The sequence below is a fragment of the Mirounga leonina genome, unplaced genomic scaffold, assembly GCF_011800145.1.
Source record: "Mirounga leonina isolate KUSES-001 unplaced genomic scaffold, KU_Mleo_1.0 Mir_337, whole genome shotgun sequence".
NCBI classification, from domain to species: Eukaryota; Metazoa; Chordata; class Mammalia; order Carnivora; family Phocidae; genus Mirounga; species Mirounga leonina.
The window spans coordinates 1-1768 of NW_023270690.1; the positions used below are offsets into that span (position 1 = coordinate 1).

At 44.0% G+C, this 1768-nt stretch overlaps 1 protein-coding gene across 1 annotated transcript in view; it reads right to left on the minus strand.

Moving 5' to 3' along the window:
* Positions 1-12: 12 nt before the first annotated feature.
* The window catches only part of LOC118026855 (potassium-transporting ATPase alpha chain 2-like), a gene marked incomplete at its 3' end in the record, with an annotated part of 21602 nt that continues 19846 nt past the window's right edge, over positions 13-1768 (minus strand). The window contains 1 exon segment of the mRNA XM_035029898.1: positions 13-397. Within this exon segment, the coding sequence (XP_034885789.1) occupies positions 13-397 (385 nt within the window).

Here is a 1768-nt window from a genome sequence, read left to right on the forward strand (position 1 = left end):
TTCTATATGCACACCTACCACAGGACCAAATGTTTCATTGTCAGAAAGCCCTGCATGCAGGATGATCTCAAAGGAGGGTGGGGGGTCAGCCCCCTGAGAGGGTAGAAATGTAAAGTGATGAAGACGGGCAAAGAATTGTCTCTGAAGAGGTTTAGAAAGTGTCATAGGCCTGATCTGGGATCCAGATCTCAGCCCTGCATTTCCCCAGGACAGTGACAGTTTCTCTGGGTGCTGCTGTCCACCCACCTGCATTTGACAGCCCTCCACGATGATCAGCTTCTGCTGGGGGGATGTCCGGGCAAAGACGATCTCTGGGTAGTTGGTTAAAAGCTCATCCAGCTGTTCCAGGCTCATGTCCTTCAGCTCCATGCCAGTCACCACCGCAGCTTTCGCGTCCCTAGAAGGGCCAGAAGGAACTGAGTGAGGCCAAAGGTTGGATCTTAGGCTGAAACACTGCTCTGGGCAGGAAGTGGGCTGACGCCTCTTTGACTTTACCGGGAGCCCAATGTCCTTGACACTAATACTCTAGTGGGATGACAGGGGCTATGAGTTCTGGGGACACTTTGTTCTCCATTTCAAGACAGTAAACTGAGGCGAAACAGTTAAGGCCCCTTTTCTGATATCATACAATAGGAATAAGCCTTTTGCTTGTGGGAATGGGTGGGAACACCTGTGGGGCAATGTTTTACTTAAGGAATAAAAAGAGGGTAAAAAACTTCCTGTTCAAATGTTTTGGGTCCTTGAATTCAGCTTATGCCAACACACATGGGTAACAATTCTGTGTTGTTGCTTATTTCAGATTTAGAGTGTCTACTGTGCAATGAGCCGCGTAGGGAGAACAATTTATTGAGGTCCTCTTTGAGGAAAACTATTGTCTGCTGCTGATGAAAGTAAGGTTCTAGAAACTATTAATGATGCAGATCTGATTGTGTTGTTCCCTGCTAAAACATTTCAGAGGCTTTCCACTGCACTTAAAGCAGACCCCAGAGCCCCTCACTTGGTCTGCAAGGCCAGCTGCAGCTTCACCTCCCCTTTGGCTCTCCCCCTGCAGCCCGTGGGACTCCCAGCCCTGAGCCTCCAACCCCCTCCAGTGCCCTTGGGCCTTCACCCGTCTTTCCCCTTTGCCAGGAACGGGCATCTCTCACCTCACCTTCCCTTAGCTAACACTCCACAGTTTAGCTTTCAAATCTTATGTTATACCCCTACTCACAAAACACTGCATGCCTTTTTCTATAAATGTTTGTTTTGAGCTTTTTTAAGTTTGTGTTTTCCTGTTGGTGCTAAATACCGGAATCCTAGCACTTGACTCAAACTATAGGTGTTCTTATGTTCTGGTAAAAAAAATATATATATAAAAGTAAGATAAAAAGAAAAGGGTTTGTCCTTTCTCCCCACAACTGCAAAAGTACAGTTAGTGTATGATCATAAAGGTACAGCTGATAAAGTGGATAGCTAAAAACATTAACAAATTTATCTATCCCATCTCCTGTTCAGTGAGGTGAGTTGCATGGATATGTATAATCCTATTATTTTTGGCATTAAGGAGGGCGTGTGATGTGATGAGCACTGGCTGTTATACACAACTAATGAATCACTGAACATTATATCAAAAACTGATGATGTACTATATGTTGGCCAATTGGATTTAAATAAATAAATAAATAAAACAAATTAAGAAAAGTTCCAAAAAGCTTTTGTCAATGAATGCTGTTTACACAAAGGAATGTTGGAATACTCTTAGACTTCAGATATTGTTATTGTGCCCAGA